The 15,496-nt window shown below is 40.0% G+C and overlaps 1 protein-coding gene across 2 annotated transcripts in view; it reads right to left on the bottom strand.

Annotated features, from left to right (window-relative positions):
* The window catches only part of MOXD1 (monooxygenase DBH like 1), a 72,174-nt gene extending 56,885 nt beyond the window's left edge, over window positions 1–15,289 (bottom strand). For both annotated transcript variants that reach the window (XM_085879836.1, XM_085879838.1), the window contains exons 1-2: window positions 14,975–15,289; window positions 9,434–9,580 (exon numbers count right to left, since the gene is read on the bottom strand). In XM_085879836.1, the coding sequence (XP_085735962.1) occupies window positions 9,434–9,580; window positions 14,975–15,238 (411 nt within the window). In that variant the 5' untranslated portion in view covers window positions 15,239–15,289. The remainder of the gene's footprint in view (window positions 1–9,433; window positions 9,581–14,974) is intronic.
* Between the last annotated feature and the right edge of the window lie 207 nt (window positions 15,290–15,496).

The raw sequence follows: 15,496 nt of genomic DNA, 5'->3' as shown, positions 1-15,496 counted from the left end.
TATTTTTTATAGTTTCAGACATGAAACAGAGGGTAGAGTTGAGAGGGATAGGAGCAGGGTGGAGGGAAAAGTGGACAAAATAACTGATGGTAATAAGGAGAAAATACAATCAACACGATCACGCACACAAACGGAAGAAGGATAGTCCTCAAGAAAACCTAATATGAAAATACGACGAAAACTCCACGTTTAGCATAAGTTTAACACAAGATCGAACAAGAAACATACAGTAAGCACAGAGATAAAATGGCAGTCAAAACGCAACAAAAACGACTGGAAAACTTATCTTTGAGAAAGTCGGCAGAGACCCTGAAGAAGTACCGCCACCATCGCTCAAGAACAGGAACCGGAAGTGAGGGTTTATAAAGGAGTTATACCACCATTGTAAGCCTGGTGTTGTCTTAGTGGTTAGGGTGGCGGCTTGGGATCCTGGGGTCCCGAGTTCAAGCCCCGTTGGCCGCTGAATTAATACACCAGGGGGTTGACTCAGCCTGTCATCCTTCCGAGGTCGGCGAAATGAGTACCATTGTGTACTGGTTGATGGGCACTGCATCAGAGACACAATCACGCTTCCAAGAAATGACAGCTACCCCAGCAGCTAAGCTGCGATACGCACGCAAGAAGAAGAACCACCTTTGTGAAACATAACTGCCATTCACAAAAAGGGCAGCAAGAAATCACAAGAGAACGACTGACCGATCAGCGAATATGAGTGCATGTCTAAAGCATGTAAAATTAGTTTGTGAGTACATGTATCAAGTATGTACAATTAGAATGTGAGTACGTCGATAAAGTATGTACAACTAGAATGTGAAGACATGAATAAAGTATGGACAATTAGAAGGCGAATATATGTATAAAGTATGTAAAATTAGAATTGGAGTACAAGTTTAAAGTAAGTGCAATTAGAATGTGATACGTCTATAAAATACATACAATTAGAATGTGAGTGCATGTCTAAAGTAGGTTCAATTACATTATGAGTACATGCATAAAAGTATGTACAATTAGAATGTGAGTACACGTCTAAAGTATGTAAAATTAGTATGTGGGTGCACGTATAAAGTACGTACAATTAGAATATGAATACAATACATGTATAAAGTATATACAATTAGTATGTGAGCAAGTGTATAAAGTATGTACAATTCGAATGTGAGTAAGTGTATAAAGTATGTACAATTAGAATATGAGTACATCTATAAAGTATGTACCATTAGAATGTGAGTGCAATGTTTTAAGTATGAACAATTAGAATGTGAGTACATGTTTAAAGTATGTACAATTACAATGAGAGTATGTGTTTAAAGTATGTACAATTAGAATGTGAGTAAATGTACAAAGTATGTACAATAAGAATGTGAGTACATGTCCAAAGTAGGTTCAATTACATTATGAGTACATGCATAAAAGTATGTACAATTACAATGTGAGACCACGTCTAAAGTATGTAAAATTAGTATGTGGGTGCATGTAAAAAGTACGTCCAATTAGAATATGAATACAATACATGTATAAAGTATATACAATTAGTATGTGAGCAAGTGTATAAAGTATGTACAATTAGAATGTGAGGAAGTGTATAAAGTATGTACAATTAGAATATGAGAACATCTATAAAGTATGTACCATTAGAATGTGAGTGCATGTTTAAGTATGAACAATTAGAATGTGAATACGCGTTTAAAGTATGTACAATTACAATGTGAGTACATGTATAAAAGCGTACAATTAGAATATGAGAACATGTATAAAGTATGTACAATTAGAATGTAAGTACATGTATAAAAGTCTGTACAATTACAATGTGAGTACATGTATAAAGTATGTACAATTAGAATGTATGTGTTTAAAGTATATACAATTAGAATGTGAGTTTGGTTTAAAGTATGTACAATTAAAATGTGAGTAAATGTACAATGTATGTACAATTAGAATGTGAGTACATGTATAAAAACGTACAAGTAGAATATGAGTGTATGTATAAGGTATGGACAATTAGAATGTAAGTACATGTATAAAAGTCTGTACAATTAGAATGTGAGTAAATGTACAACGTATGTACAATTAGAATGTGAGTACATGTATAAAAACGTACAATTAGAATATGAGTGTATGTATAAAGTATGTACAATCAGAATATGAAGAAATGCATAAAGTATGTACATTTAGATTGTGAGCAAGAGTATAAAGTATGTGCAATTAGAATGTGAGAGCATGAAGAAAGTCTGCACAATTAAAATGTGAGTACATGTCTAAAGTATGTACAATTAGAATGTGAGTATGTGTTTAAAGTATGTACAATTAGAATGTGCGTACATGTACAAAGAATGTGCAATTAGAATGTGAGTACATGTATAAAAACGTACAATTAGAATATGAGTGTATGTATAAAGTATGGACAATTATAATATGAATACATGTATAAAAGTCTGTCCAATTAGAATGTGAGTACATGTATAAAGTATGTACAATCAGAATATGAAGAAATGCATAAAGTATGTACAATTAGAATGTGAGCAAGTGCATAAAGTATGTGCAATTAGAATGTGAGAGCATGAAGAAAGTCTGTACAATTAGAATGTGAGTATATGTCGAAAGTATGTACAATTAGAATTTGAGTATGTGTTTAAAGTATGTAAAATTAAAATGTGAGTACATTTATAAAAACATATTATTAGAATATGAGTGTATGTATAAAGTATGGACAATTCGAATGTGAGTACATGTATAAAAGTCTGTACAATTAGAATTTGAAGAAATGCATAAAGTATGTACAATTAGAATGTGAGCAAGTGTATAAAGTATGTGCAATGAGAATGTGAGTACATCAATAAAGTATGTACCATTAGAATGTGAGTTCATGTTTCAAGTATGTACAATTAGAATGTTAGTACATGCACAAAGTATGCACAATTACAATGTGAGTACATGTATAAAAACCTGCAATTAGAATATGAGTGCATGTATAAAGTATGGACAATTAGAATGTAAGTCCATGTATAAAAGACTGTACAATTAGAATGCGAGTACATGTATAAAGGATGTACAATTCGAATATGAGTGCATGTCTAAAGCATGTAAAATTAGTTTGTGAGTACATGTATCAAGTATGTACAATTAGAATGTGAGGAAGTGTATAAAGTATGTACAATTAGAATGTGAGTACATCTATAAAGTATGCACAATTAGAATGTGAGTTCATGTTTTAAGTATGTACAATTAGAATGTGAGTATGTGTTTAAAGTATGTACAATTAGAATGTGAGTACATGTATAAAAACGTGCAATTAGGATATGAGTACATGTATAAAAACGTACAATTAGTATATGAGTGTATGTATAAAGTATGGACAGTTAGACTGTGAGTACATGTATAAAAGTCTGTACAATTAGAATGTGAGTACATGTATAAAGTATGTACAATTAGAATATGAAGAAATGCAAAAAGTATGTACAATTAGAATGTGAGAGCATGCATAAAGTATGTGCAATTAGAATGTGAGAGCATGCATAAAGTACATCCAATTATAATATGAGTGCATGCATAAAGAACGTACAATTAGAATGTAAGTACGTGCATAAATTGGGTAAAATTAGAATTTGAGTGCATGCATAAAGTAGGTACAATTACAATGTCATTACGTGCATAAAGTATGTACAATTAGAATGTGAGTACGTGTTTCAAGTATGTATAATTCAGGTCAGGTATGGGAGCATGCACCAGAGCAGCGCTTCGCTGCGTCCACTTTCTGTCGGTACTCCATGGACCTCCGTCTTGCCATCCCCCAGGCAGATTCCTGGCCCATCCCCATCTCCTTGAGATGCCGATCAACCTGCTGCAACCACTAGGCACGTGGTCAGCCCATTGGCCTCCTCCACTCAGGAGACTCCCTCGCTGAGAGAATCCGGTGAGCAGGATCAGCATCAGGAAAACGAGCCACATGTCCATACAGCCGCAGCTGACGCTCACGGACTATGCAGGTAACAAATCTCACTTGAATCTCTCTCAGCACCCACACGTTGGACACAAAGTCCAACCAGTGATAGTCAAGGATTCTCTGAAGAGACCTGGTACCAAAGGAATTAAGTTTCCATCTCAGATCCTTGGTCAGAGTCAAAGTCTTGCATCCATAAAGCAAGACTGAAAGCACCAAGGACCTGAAGACTCGGGCTTTCGTCCTCCCGCACAGGTACCGGCAGCACCCCACCCCATTATCCAGTGAATCCATGACTCCCCAGGCCCCACCCAGACATCTATGAAGATTAATATCACAGCTCTGACTCACAGCCAGCAGAGACATGAATATCGCTGCCAAGGTAAGTTAATTTCTCCACGACCTCAACATGCTCACCACAAACAGCCACAGAAAGGACAGCAGCATCCAATATGTCATTGAAAGACTGGATCTTTTTCGACCCAGGAAGCACGTAATCTCAGCGGCTCTGACTCCTCATTCAGCACCTCGAGGGCCCCCAAAAGGATTTCTAAAGTCTCCGCAAAGATGACTGCATCATCTGCGAAATCATGGTCAGAGATCTTGACCTTCCCAAATGATGCACCACAGCTTGATCGCTCCGACATCCTCCCGAGAATCCAGTCCATACAAGTGCTAAAAAGTGTGGGGGGCCAATACACACCCCTGACGAACTCCAGTCACAACTGGAAATAAGTCAGAGATGGTGCCACCACATCTCACAGTACTCTCAATACCAAAGTAGAGTTCAGACATCAGATCGATCAGTTTTGGTGGCACACCACGAAGACCTAGAATCCTCCAGAGGGCATTCCGATTCACTGAATCGAACGCTTTACAGAGATCAACATAGGCTGCAAGCAGCCCCTGCCGAAACTCTCGTCTGCATTCAGTGAGGACCCGAAGAGCAAGGATGTGGTCAATCATTGACCTCTTTGGTGAAAATCCTGACTGCTCTGGAGGCTGGTGCTCAAGCAAATGGTGGTGGACCCTATCAAGAATTATCCGAACAAAGACCTTGCCCGGCACTGAGAGCAGCGTCACCCCTCGGTAGTTGTTGCAGTCTTGGCGATCACCCTTCTCTTTCCAGAGAGGGACAACAAGGCCCCTCTTCCAGTCAGTTGGGATGATGCCTGCATTCCATTCAGAGCACAGAACTGCATGCAACGCACGAGTGGAGCATTTCTACCAGCCATGAGAAGTTCAGCATGGATGCCACAGATCACTGGAGTTTACCCCATTTCAACAAGTTCACTGCAGCCTGTTGTTCCACAAGCGAAGGTTGGCCACAGTTGATTGGAGGGTCAGCAAGAGGGATTGTAACACCCCTGAGGTCCAACTCGACAGCTGGTGGATCAGCATGGTACAAATGCTCAAAGTAACCGGCCCAGCGGGCCTTCACTTCAGACTCCTCTGTCAAGAGCCTACCTCCCTCTACTCCAACTGCAGTACACTGAGGGATAGGCTTGGATGAACGCAATGCATGAATTCACCTGTAAGCAGGACGAGAATCACTTGACCACAGGTGATGTTCTACCACCTCACAGATTCCTTGCACATAGGCCTCCTTGTCCACCCTTAGTGCAAGTAAGGATTTCCACCTCAGCTTCCTGAACAGCTCAGCTCTGCCATTCAGCCTGGCTCTGCGATGCTGGTCAATGCTATCCAGTGTCCCTTGAGAGACAAAATTCTTCTTTACCTTGCGGTGATTTCCAAGACATCCACCGGCAACATCAATGATGGTGGTCTTGAAGGCACTCCACAACTCTTCAGGATCTCCCAAAGCACCCAGACCCCCGAAATCTCTACTCAGCTTGTTCGCAAACACCTCAGCTACCCTCTCATCCTTGAGCTTGCCAACATCCAGCCTCGGCTGGGATGGTACCATTCTCCTGGTTTTAAGGTGCAACTTCATAGTTGCTACAACATGCCAGTGGTCAATATTGAGGAACTGAGCACTCCGATAGACCCTGGAGTTCTGGATCGTCCTCCTGTGACCATCAATGAGTACATAGTCAATCTCCTTTGCCACACCGCCAACGTTGGAATACCCAGTCCAGCGATGAGCTTGTCGGTGCTGAAACCATGAACCAGCCACCCTAATCCATGACTTCTTGCAAAGTCAAGGAACTTACTGCTATTCTGGTTCATAGTTCCTGACCCATGGGACCAACACACGTCTCATAACCATCCCTATCAGTTCCATTCGATGCACTGAAATCCCCCAAGACTAGAAGTGTATCTCGTCTGGGGCACTGATCAACCACAGACTCGAGCATGGCATAGAATGCATCCTTTACAGTGAGATCACTCGCCTCAGTCGGACCATAAACAGAGACAAGGGAAATGACACCTAAGGAGTGACGAATCCTTTGTCTCATAATACGCTCGTTGACTGGTGTTACCTCAGTTATCATTGGAGTCAGCATATTGGACACAGCTCCAGCAACTCCTTGGGAATGGCCAATATCAGAGCGACCAGACCAACAGAAGGTGTAACCACCCACCATGATCTCACCGCAATCCATTCTCCGAACCACAGAGAGAGCTGCAATACCGATGTCCAAACGCTTGAGCTCGGATGATAACAGACAGGTGATCATCCTCTCTTATGGATAGGACATTGCAGGCACCCATCCGAAGGGACCGCCTCAGGTTAACCCAAGGAGACCACCGTCTGGTGGACGACATCTCAGCACCACTCCGACACACTCTTTAGCAATCTGACCAAGGAATGTTACCCCGTGGTTTCCCTCCTATCATCAAAGATTGGGGGTCCCGAAGGCTTTGCCCCAATCCCATCATCCGGTGAGCTGCCCTGCGAAGGGAAGCTGCACAGGAGGTACTCCCACGGAGTGCGTTTTCAGATTTCTTTGCGTTTTTGTTTTTTGTGGAATGAAGGGTTTTACGGTGGCCGGAGTGCAAATCCTGCCACCAACCTCCTAATAAGAAGTAATCCAACTGCAGGAGGACGTCTGCAGACACAGTTGGGTACTAGATATGGATGGCCGTTGGCTCACAAGGAGCTTCTCCACCCTTTTGCAGGTTTTGTTTTTAATCCTGCTGGGTGTCCATATCCAAACACCCTCCTCACCAAAAAACCTGGTGGGGGAGACGGTTTAGTCGCCGACAACCTGACCATGGAACAGGTTAGTACAGGTTTACATGATACCTGTAGCAAGTCACAGATCTAATCTGGCCTGACATGTACTCACATTGTAATTGTACAGACTTTAAACATGTACTCACATTCTTATTGCATACTTTAGACATGTACTCACATTGTAATTGTACATACTCTATACATGTACTCATTCTAATTGTACATACTTTAGACATATACTCACATTCTAATTTTACATACTTCAAACACGTACTCACATGTACAATTGTAATATGAATACTTGTGTGAAGTGTTTGCAATTAGAATGTGAGTACATGTATCATGCACAATTACAATCTGAGTTCAATTATAAAGTATGTACAATTCGAATGTGAGTACGTCTATAAAGTACACACTATAAAATCACATAAAACAAGTCCAGGCGAGGGTATGCAATTTTTGGTTGCTCGTTCTAGTTACCCTCACCGGAGATGAGGGTATTGCATTTGGGTCTGTTTGTCTGATTATTTGTTTGTCCCTCTGCTTGTCCACGCACAACTTTAGTATTTTTCTCCACAACCGCTTGTCGGATTGAGACGAACTTTTTACCATCGGTGCAAATACTCCTGTAGAACATTGTGATCATAATTATGATGTCATAGGTCATGCGGTGTGGCAGCCATGTTGGCAAAATGGAAAAACTTTAAACCTCTTTATCTCTGAAACCATAGCAAGGAAAAAATTTAAACTTGGCACGTGGCAAGTACTCTTTGTGTGGAATAATTTTTGATTTCTTATGACATAATAGTTGCCTTCATTATGACATCATAATTTCATATGTAGGATGCCATATCTGATCAGTATGAAATTTTGAGGGACATCTCGGGATAAAATGGTTCACAGAAAAAAAAAAAAGTTGATGATGTCATCAGTCATGCGATTCGGCAGCCATATTGTAAAAAAATGAAATTAAAAATCCTTCAAAAATTTCTGAAATGGCTGAACAGATCTTGGCAAAACTTTACACGTCTGATATGTCATATGGTTTGGCAGCCATTTTAGATTTGCCAGAAAACCTATAAAAAATCTTCTTCTCCAGAACAGCTGGACAGATCGAAGAGAAACTTCACAGAAATGTTCCCCAAGCTATGTTTATCCAGGTTTGGTAAGGAATCATTGATAGGTCACATGTTTTGGCAGCCATTTTTTATTGAAGAGAAATATTGAATAATGTTTTCTCTGGAACCACTAATCAATCAAAATGAAACTTCACTATATGATCTAATAGTGATGGGGAATACAGGTTTTAAATATTAACTTGATCGGATGCATGATCTGGCAGCCAGAACTATTGAATTTTTTGATATGAGTTTTTTTTTTAATAAGGCTGGCGTAGCAGCTCCATTGTGCTGTGTTTGGATGGGTTTGAGGGTAGAGGAGTAACAGCTGAAAAGCAAATCCTATCCAGGTTCCTGCTGATCACTTCATCTTTGGTTTTTGCTTGTTTGGGTTCCTCCTGATGACTCCAATGCAGGACTGTACCTATTTGGTCTTCCATTTGATTTGAATTGAATATATTTTAATCCCATTCTAAATTCAATTTAATAATAATAAAAAAACATCATGGGACAGGGTCAGGTGTCCAATCAACATGTGGTTGCATCAAAGCTGGACGTCTTGGTGCCCAGTCATCACTGCCAGCAGTTATAAAGTGGCAGTTCTAATTTTGTCACTTATCAATGAACTAACACACCAACGCACAAACGCCCCACACAATGACACAAATACCCCACAAAATAAGTCCAGGTGAGGGTCTTCAATCTTTGTTTACTCTTTTTATTTTGATTGGTTGTATTTACTGTTGTCTTGGCAGTAACGTTTTTCAAACACACATATTGACAATAATTTAATTGTCAAAAGTGAGTAATTTTACAAAAAAAGAAGTAATGCCCACTTATAAACAATCTTAGTCATGTCTTGGTTGAACAGTTGTATAGATAATGTGACTTTGGGTTGTGTACAACTTTTTTCCAAAAAAAACACAGGCTGAATATGTTGGCAGAGTTTACAAAGACTTCTTCAGTCGCTGATCTCTGACACGTGATCGCTATCATCAGGACAATTAAAGATTGGTGAAAAGCACAGCTATATCACAATGGAATGTAACATCTCCAAATTTTGAAAACATTTGATGACATGTTGCATCATGGTACATACTAGTTAACCTTGTGCCATATGTTATACATAAACAATTCTTTTGTACAACAAATTGGGTAATACTTCAAATGTGTATGCTTACCTCAACATAAGTTGATAAAACAAACATTGAAAGCAAATTTTCTTCTCATACTTACTGTTATGTCAATATCATTGTTATCTTTGGTTTGTAATTTCCTTCCAAAGATTATTGTTCTGTGAGTTCCATTTGTCGAATCTATGAACAAATCATAATCCTGAGAATCATCAACTTTTGGCATAGCAATCTCTCTTGAATAACGATCCTAAATGCAAGAGAAAAGCACAAAATTACTTCACATGTAGGACTTTTCAGATGGAAGAAAGTGGCATTCTCTACAGATTGGATTTATCATGTGGATTCTCAATTCTGTCAGATGAAGACAGACATCATGTCCTTGACAAAAATATGGCTTATTAAAAGTACGAAGGAAAGAAGGGCTACAGAATTTGGGTGACAGCACATTCATGGAGTAGAGACTTGCATGCACACCAGATTTTAAACACAATATTTGTGATGAAGAAAAAGAAATTGTAGCCATGAAAGAATATTTAAAAGGTCGGGGCAGGAGATATTTCTGGAGAAAAGGGAGATAAATGTTTTTTTAATGTTTTTTTTTTCAGAGCCTTTTAATCAAAGAAGCAAGTTAATACATTTTAAGTAGTATGAAGAAGGAGAAAAATAACGAAGGAAGTAATAATGATAATCAAAATTTTAACATTAAAAAAAAATCATTTTTGGGAATACATTTGAGAAAAAGAGGTGGAGGGATAACAGAAGAAAAGGAGGACATCCAGGACAAAAGAGATTGCGTGATAGACCTGAGGCCTAAATCCTATGTAGCTGAAGTCCAAAGCCTCGACAGACAAATTTGATATTTATTGATGTTTGCAGACTGAGCTTCTGACAAAGATTGTTTAAAACAAAGAAGGCCAATATGATGTCCAATTTCGCTGTAGGACATCACAATAATTTGCCAACTTTGGACTTCACCAAGTCATAATCAGGCCATAGAAACACAATTCCACAATGGAAGTACACAATTTTTACTTTCTCCAAACCTTGACAAAGTGAGTGTTTTTTTTTTCAAGTTGATTCCCCTAACATGCTGGGTGTGCAATATTGCCTTAGTCTCATGATTAATGGGAAATACAGCCTGCACCAGGATGGTTCTTACATTGATGTTTGAACGAAAACTCGAAATAAATTCAACATTTATTTCTCAAAAAGCACTATTTTGTATGTATGCTTGCAGTAACTTTGTTCCAAGTATATATTTTAATTATATGACTTTTTGGTATTGAGGTTGGCATAATACGCCCAGTAATCGATGCAATATAATATATTGTTGCGGACCCAGGCTCGGGAGTGAAGACAACGAGGGGTGAACTACCTTGGGTTCTCAAAAGACTCTCTGGAATCGCAGGCCGTTGCATACGAATAACTTCATGACGTGGCGGGTCACTAATTGACCGTGAACGGCAATAACTCGACCATGTGACTTAGGCTCCTCCGTCTCATACCGTTTATCTAAAGGTCACATGATCTAGGTACTGGGGGACACACGCTCAGTCCGCACTTGCTCAAACTGGATCACCTTACCAGATCAGATGCAGTCAAGCGGGACTGCCAAGCACGTTCCGTCTAGGAAACAGATCGTTGGGAATAACCTCCTGGCTAAACGAGGGTGCAGGCCATGCTTCGCCAATGGAAGAAAAGACAAAAACGAGCTGGGAAAATTTCTATGCAAAGCATTTATTTACAATCTAGCGAGGAAAAGTATGTGTGACACATTAGATGGGGTTTTATTTTATGTGCAGCAGAGGATGGCAAGGAAATTGTGGGGTGTGGCAAAAAGACAAGCAATCTCACAAAAGCAGATACAGAGCAGAGTTATCCCATTATATCTTCTACAATCTTAATTTATGCTATGACAGGCACCATCTCACACACACACATACACACACACACACACACACACACACACACACACACACACACGGAAGATTAGATAGGCAGAGAGAAAGAAAGCAGGTGAAGGTAAACAGCCTCTCAACCTGGCACAGTGGCAGACCAATGGAACCCAGGACACTGAGGGAGAGGTAGGTTGGAGGAATACTGGTTATGTCTCAGGTGTGGGAGTGGGAAATGTGGTATAGTGCAATCTGGGGGGTGCGGTGTCATGCCAGAGGAAAATGGGATTGCAAGTCAGTATTGATGTTCTTTGTGTGTCCAAAGAAGACGGGATAGAGGGGTGGTTAGAGAGAGAGGAGAATAGATGTGTAAGGAGAAGGGTCCTAACCTAGCTGTGTAAAGGTCTGTATGTGTGGCATGTATCTCTGTGGAACGCTCCACCTGAACGTTCCCACGTCGTGATATGGCACATTATCTCCTGCTTAATTACTTTTGCCGTGGCTTGTGGCAATGTGCGCTCTGCACTGGTCCATCTGGCTGTGCAGGGGTCTCGAAACTCAAAGTGGATGATGCCCTTGATGTCAGTAAACACGATGAGCATAACCTTGACCTTCGACTTTGACATCCTTACTTTCTTTGGTCTTGGTGATGCCGGACTTTTCCATTGATGACTCTGCCGTTGTTCTCTGGATCGTATTCGAATATCCACGATTCATCACCAGTTATGACTCTCAAAAGCAGGTCTGGATCGTCCTCGAGGTGCTCGATAATGTCTTGACAGACAGTGGCTCCTTGCTGTTTCTGGTCCTCGGACAACAGCTTGGGGACCATCTTTGCACACACCTTGCACATTTCTAGATTTTCAGTGATAATGCTCCAAACAGTGTCCTTGTTGATGGAAAGTTCCTCAGCAATCATCCGCACCATGAGTCAATGATCTGCGCACACCATCTGCTTTACACGCTCGATGTTGTCCGCTGTTCTGCTCGTTGAAAGTCTTCCAGACCGAGGATCGTCTTCAACCTCCTCCCGTCCCTCTTTGAACCTCTTGTGCCATTCGAATGCACGTGTACATAACATCGTTTCTTCCCTGTAGACTTGCTGCAGCATTGCGAAGGATTCAGAATATGTTTTGCCAAGGTTGGCAAGAAACTTCAGATTGGTTCTCTGCTCACGACTCATAGCACGACGACTCAGATTAGACAACGGGTAAAGCACGACCTGTAAAAAAATCACACAATGAGTGCAGTAAACCATCACCAATCATATATGAGGTGCTGCAAGGAGGAGTGATGTTAGGGCCACATCGGCCATTTTGGAGTTAATGCCATATAGCAATATTTAAACCCTTACCCTATCATCTGAGCCTATCATCATCATATCATTCAAAAATGTCGCTTACATCACTCCTCCTCCCCAGGCCTCATATATTGCTGGAATGTTGCGAAAAACTGTGACGCAACCCGTTCATTCAAGTTGTGTAAGTGGAGCACACAGCAGGCTCAGTCCCGTTACTTTTAAGACGGACCTCATATGTTGGGTGCCATTGCCTTTGAGGCATGCGGTTTTGCAGAACCACAAAAATATTGCTTTTGGAATCCTGAAAAAAAATTCCGAATTGGAGAAGGGTAACAGGTGTCCCTCCTTTTCAAATCTTCGTATGAGTAGTTCGGTGGTTGATTAAAAGAGAAAATAGGATCGATGAGAATGCATAAAGATAATAGTGCTGGAGTGTGGAGATCCTTGAAAGAAACGGTGTGGAAGGAAGAATGCAGTTTTCTGCATGAGTAGAAGACTTAGATTATTACTGCTGGCTTAGCAAATCAATATCTGACAGATTTAGATTTAATAAATTTGATAAACTGCACCTCTTTTGATAAACTGTGCCTCTACCGAGAGCCAGCGATGCCAGTTAGGTGAATTCATAGATTACGACAGGAATTCAAAATTTGACCAAGGTATCAGTGCACACTGCACAATGGCATATTCTGTTCAAAACGTACCACACCGTTAAATCGTTAAAATGCACATGTAGATGCTATCGAATGGAACAGCAGGCTGAACATCCCCTCTGACACCATGAGGAAGGGAATTGAGGTCCACTGATGATATTTTTTTGATGTAAGTCGTGCATAAATTTGTCTTTGCTTTCCTACTTAATGGACAATTCTCGGCTCTATATTGTTCTGCTCATTGTTGTGTGTTTCCAGAATCATTACCTTTATGTAACGGACATTATGTATTCACCCCTCCTCGTTTGTCGGTTTGTCTCTGAGTGCGATATCGAAAAGGTTATGGGTGAATTCAAAGGAAACTTTGTGGATAGGTTGGGTGTGTGACATAGACAAATTGGTGAGATTTTGGTGAAGATCTGGATCCGGTTCTGGATACTTGAATTTTTAAGTGATTCTTTACCATTGAGAGATGGGGCCAAAAACTGTTTATTTGGCATGGTATTTCAAAAAGTTGTGGATGGATTATGACAAAACTTAGAGGATGATTTGGGGAGGTGACAAGAACAAAATTATTATATTTTGGTTGAGGTTCCCATGCAGCTCCGGCCTACAAGTGTGCTACAAAACGTGAACTATTCAGCCTGGTGGAGGCATGCGTTTTACTGAGTGTAATTCTCGTTTGAAATTCTGTATCGGAGTGATAACCTAACTTTGGATTGAAAAACACACAACCTGATGATAATAAACTTAGATCTGACCTGAACTGGTTCGGAATTTGCTGATGAACACAAGGCATGAATTTCAAAAAAAACTTTCAATCAAAATCAAAGCAACTGCAACAACTCAGTCTAGTCAACCAAATAAAAATGGAATTATTCGAGAAAAAACAAAAAGGAATGAAGCGATAGGTAGAAAAAAGATATGTGAACAAAGTCGGGATCAGTGTGGCATGTCGCTGTATTTCTTGTCGTATTAGCGGTAGTAATAGTCGTCATACTATATTCTTTAATACAACACCAAACTAGAATGGCACACCGTTGAGCACATACCTTCGCCAGGCTGAACAGTTTACATTTTGTATCCCACTGATTGGCCGGATCTGCATCCAGACCTGAACCATAATTGAATCAGCTTGTTCTTGTCACTTACCTCACTCATCCACCAAGTTTTGTCTGAATCCGTCCATAACGTTTTGAAATTCATGCGATACATTGTTTTTGATTCTATCTCTCAATGGTGAAGAATCACTTTATAAATTAATAACAAATCTTGGATCTGGATCTGGATCTTCATCAAAATTGAAACAATTTGTCCTTGTCACAGACCAAATCTGTCCACCACGTTTCATCCATATCCGTCCATAACTTTTTGGATATCCTGATAAATATCGTTTTTGGCCCTATCTCTCAATGAAAAATATTTTTTAAATTATTATTCTAGTATCTAGATTCAGGTCTTCACCAAAATATACAGTTATCAATTTGTCCTTGTCACATACCAAACCTGTCCACAAAGTTTCGTCCGAATCTGTCCACAACTTTTTCAGATGTCCTGCTCACAGACAGACAAACAGACCAGGTTGCAAAAACAACCTCTGCCCAGCTTTGCTGTTGGAGGTAATGACATGTACAAATGTAGATTACCCGAACAGTATGAAAGAGAATCAGAAGCAGTAAAACTTGTCATGCTAAATAAGAAATCGTTAATGTCCATTAAAAGGAATGTTGCAGCCAAAATTTACTGAAGTTTTCTCACAAATTTTACCCATCATGGATAAGATAAATACTTACCGTGCAGGTATTTCTGTGTGTACACACAAAAATGTCAGAATCATACATTCCTCCCTTGATGGATAACCCAAACGACATGTAACCTTGCGTTTGAGCCTGTGCTCTGAAAATGATGTGTGTAGAGTTGAAATTCCACTGGAGGCTGTATTTATCATGTAGCTGCGCAACATGCTTGAACTCTGTGGTTGAGATGTCCGATGTGCCAAAGCATTTCTTCTCTTGCAAGAACAAAAGAAGCAACAGCAAAAGCTTGACAATTGGCATGATGAGCGACGGCAAAATTAGAGCTGGTAAAGTGCTGCTTATCTTAAGGAAAACTTTTGTGTAAATGTTTACTTCCCTTTGATTATCTCATTTGACAGACTTGTCGCCTTTGTGGTTCTCCTGTACAGGAAGAGTGCTTTTGCAACCAATAACCAAACAGTCTTGCAACATTGTCAGGCCAGGTTCTGCTTTAAAAAAATGTCTCATGAACTCCAATGTTCATGAATAACCCAAGCAATCGTCACATTGTAGGAAAGG

This window comes from Eptatretus burgeri, chromosome 4 (assembly GCF_056783735.1).
Source record: "Eptatretus burgeri isolate ZD-2024b chromosome 4, Ebu_testis_v1, whole genome shotgun sequence".
NCBI classification, from domain to species: domain Eukaryota; kingdom Metazoa; phylum Chordata; class Myxini; order Myxiniformes; family Myxinidae; genus Eptatretus; species Eptatretus burgeri.
This window is presented reverse-complemented; position numbering and strand designations above follow the sequence as displayed.